The sequence below is a fragment of the Wasmannia auropunctata genome, unplaced genomic scaffold (assembly GCF_000956235.1).
Source record: "Wasmannia auropunctata unplaced genomic scaffold, wasmannia.A_1.0 LD336067.1, whole genome shotgun sequence".
Taxonomy (NCBI): Eukaryota; Metazoa; Arthropoda; class Insecta; order Hymenoptera; family Formicidae; genus Wasmannia; species Wasmannia auropunctata.
In genome coordinates, this window is record NW_012026823.1 from 447,405 (window position 1) to 448,712 (window position 1,308).

At 34.9% G+C, this 1,308-nt stretch overlaps 1 protein-coding gene across 1 annotated transcript in view; it reads left to right on the forward strand.

The window, feature by feature from the left end:
- Positions 1 to 1,308, forward strand: part of LOC105450242 — a 22,009-nt gene that overhangs the window by 15,324 nt on the left and 5,377 nt on the right. The window contains exon 6 of the mRNA XM_011689993.1: positions 92 to 694. Coding sequence (XP_011688295.1) covers positions 92 to 694 — 603 coding nt within the window. The remainder of the gene's footprint in view (positions 1 to 91; positions 695 to 1,308) is intronic.

A 1,308-nucleotide genomic window follows, 5' to 3' on the forward strand; every position in this document is an offset into this window, starting at 1 on the left:
TGAGGTTATAAGTAAATTAGACGCGCAAAAACAAATATTCGGAAATCCCAAACAAATTGTAACTGATAAAGGAACAGCCTTTACATCACAGGAATTCAACGATTATTGTAAAACGGAAGGGATTAAACATTTAACAATAACTACGGGATTACCAAGAGCGAACGGGCAGGTAGAAAGATTGAATAGAACGATCATATCAGTACTTTCCAAATTGACGATTGAAGATCCCACTAAGTGGTATAGACATGTCGGAAAACTACAACAAATATTGAATTCCACTCATAACCATAGCATAAATTCTACACCTTTTGATTTACTGTTTGGAGTAAAAATGCGTGAAAGAACAGATCTAGAATTGAAAGAGATAATAGAATTGGAATTTCAATCACAATTTGAGGAAGAGCGTAATCAATCTAGAATAAAAGCGAAAGAACAAACATTGAAAGTACAATCTGAAAATTGTAAAACCTATAATCTTAGACGTAAGACAGCGCTGAAACATAATATCGGAGACTTGGTTGCCGTAAAACGAACTCAACTGGGTCCAGAAAGAAAGTTACGAGCGAAATATCTAGGCCCGTATCGTATTGAAAAGACTAAGCCTAATGACATATATGATGTAAGTAGAGTAGGAGAACATGAGGGACCAGCGCATACTTCTACGTGTGCTGAATATATTAAACCGTGGAATACGGTTAGACATATGTAATTCTCATTACGTCAGCAGTACATGCAATTTAAGTTTAAGTTCCAAAAATACGAAGCATTTGTTTTGTTAAAATTTTAAAATAAGATATGATTTAAGTTTAAGTTCCACGAGTACAAAGTGTTTATTTGGTTAAGGCAATGAATCACTGTAATAAATATTTTCCTTTATGTTAAGCAGTTAAATGTTAAAGCGAATAAAGCTATTGTGATACCGCCAAAAATAGTTATAGTTTAAGTTCAGACTTCTTCATCAGAATAGTCTGTTAATAGAACGTCATGAGGCGTTGCGAAGCGCCAGCGGCGCAAGAAAGAATGCGCGTCAGAGTTAGTAGTAAGATGGCGAGAGAGCTCGTGTGTGGCAATGTTTGATTTTTCTGTTCGTCGCCTAATAAATATTAGTTATTCACCAAGTGAATCAGTGACTTACCCTTTTCCCTACAATATATATATATACATTGGTCCAAAAAATTATTGATGAAATCTCTACTTTCCAAATCGGTACTTGAGAAAACGATCCTACTGATCTTTCATGGAAATACACGGATAGAAAGGGAGACCTGACGAATCTCAAAATTTTTTACGAACTTTGACAAGTTCCAT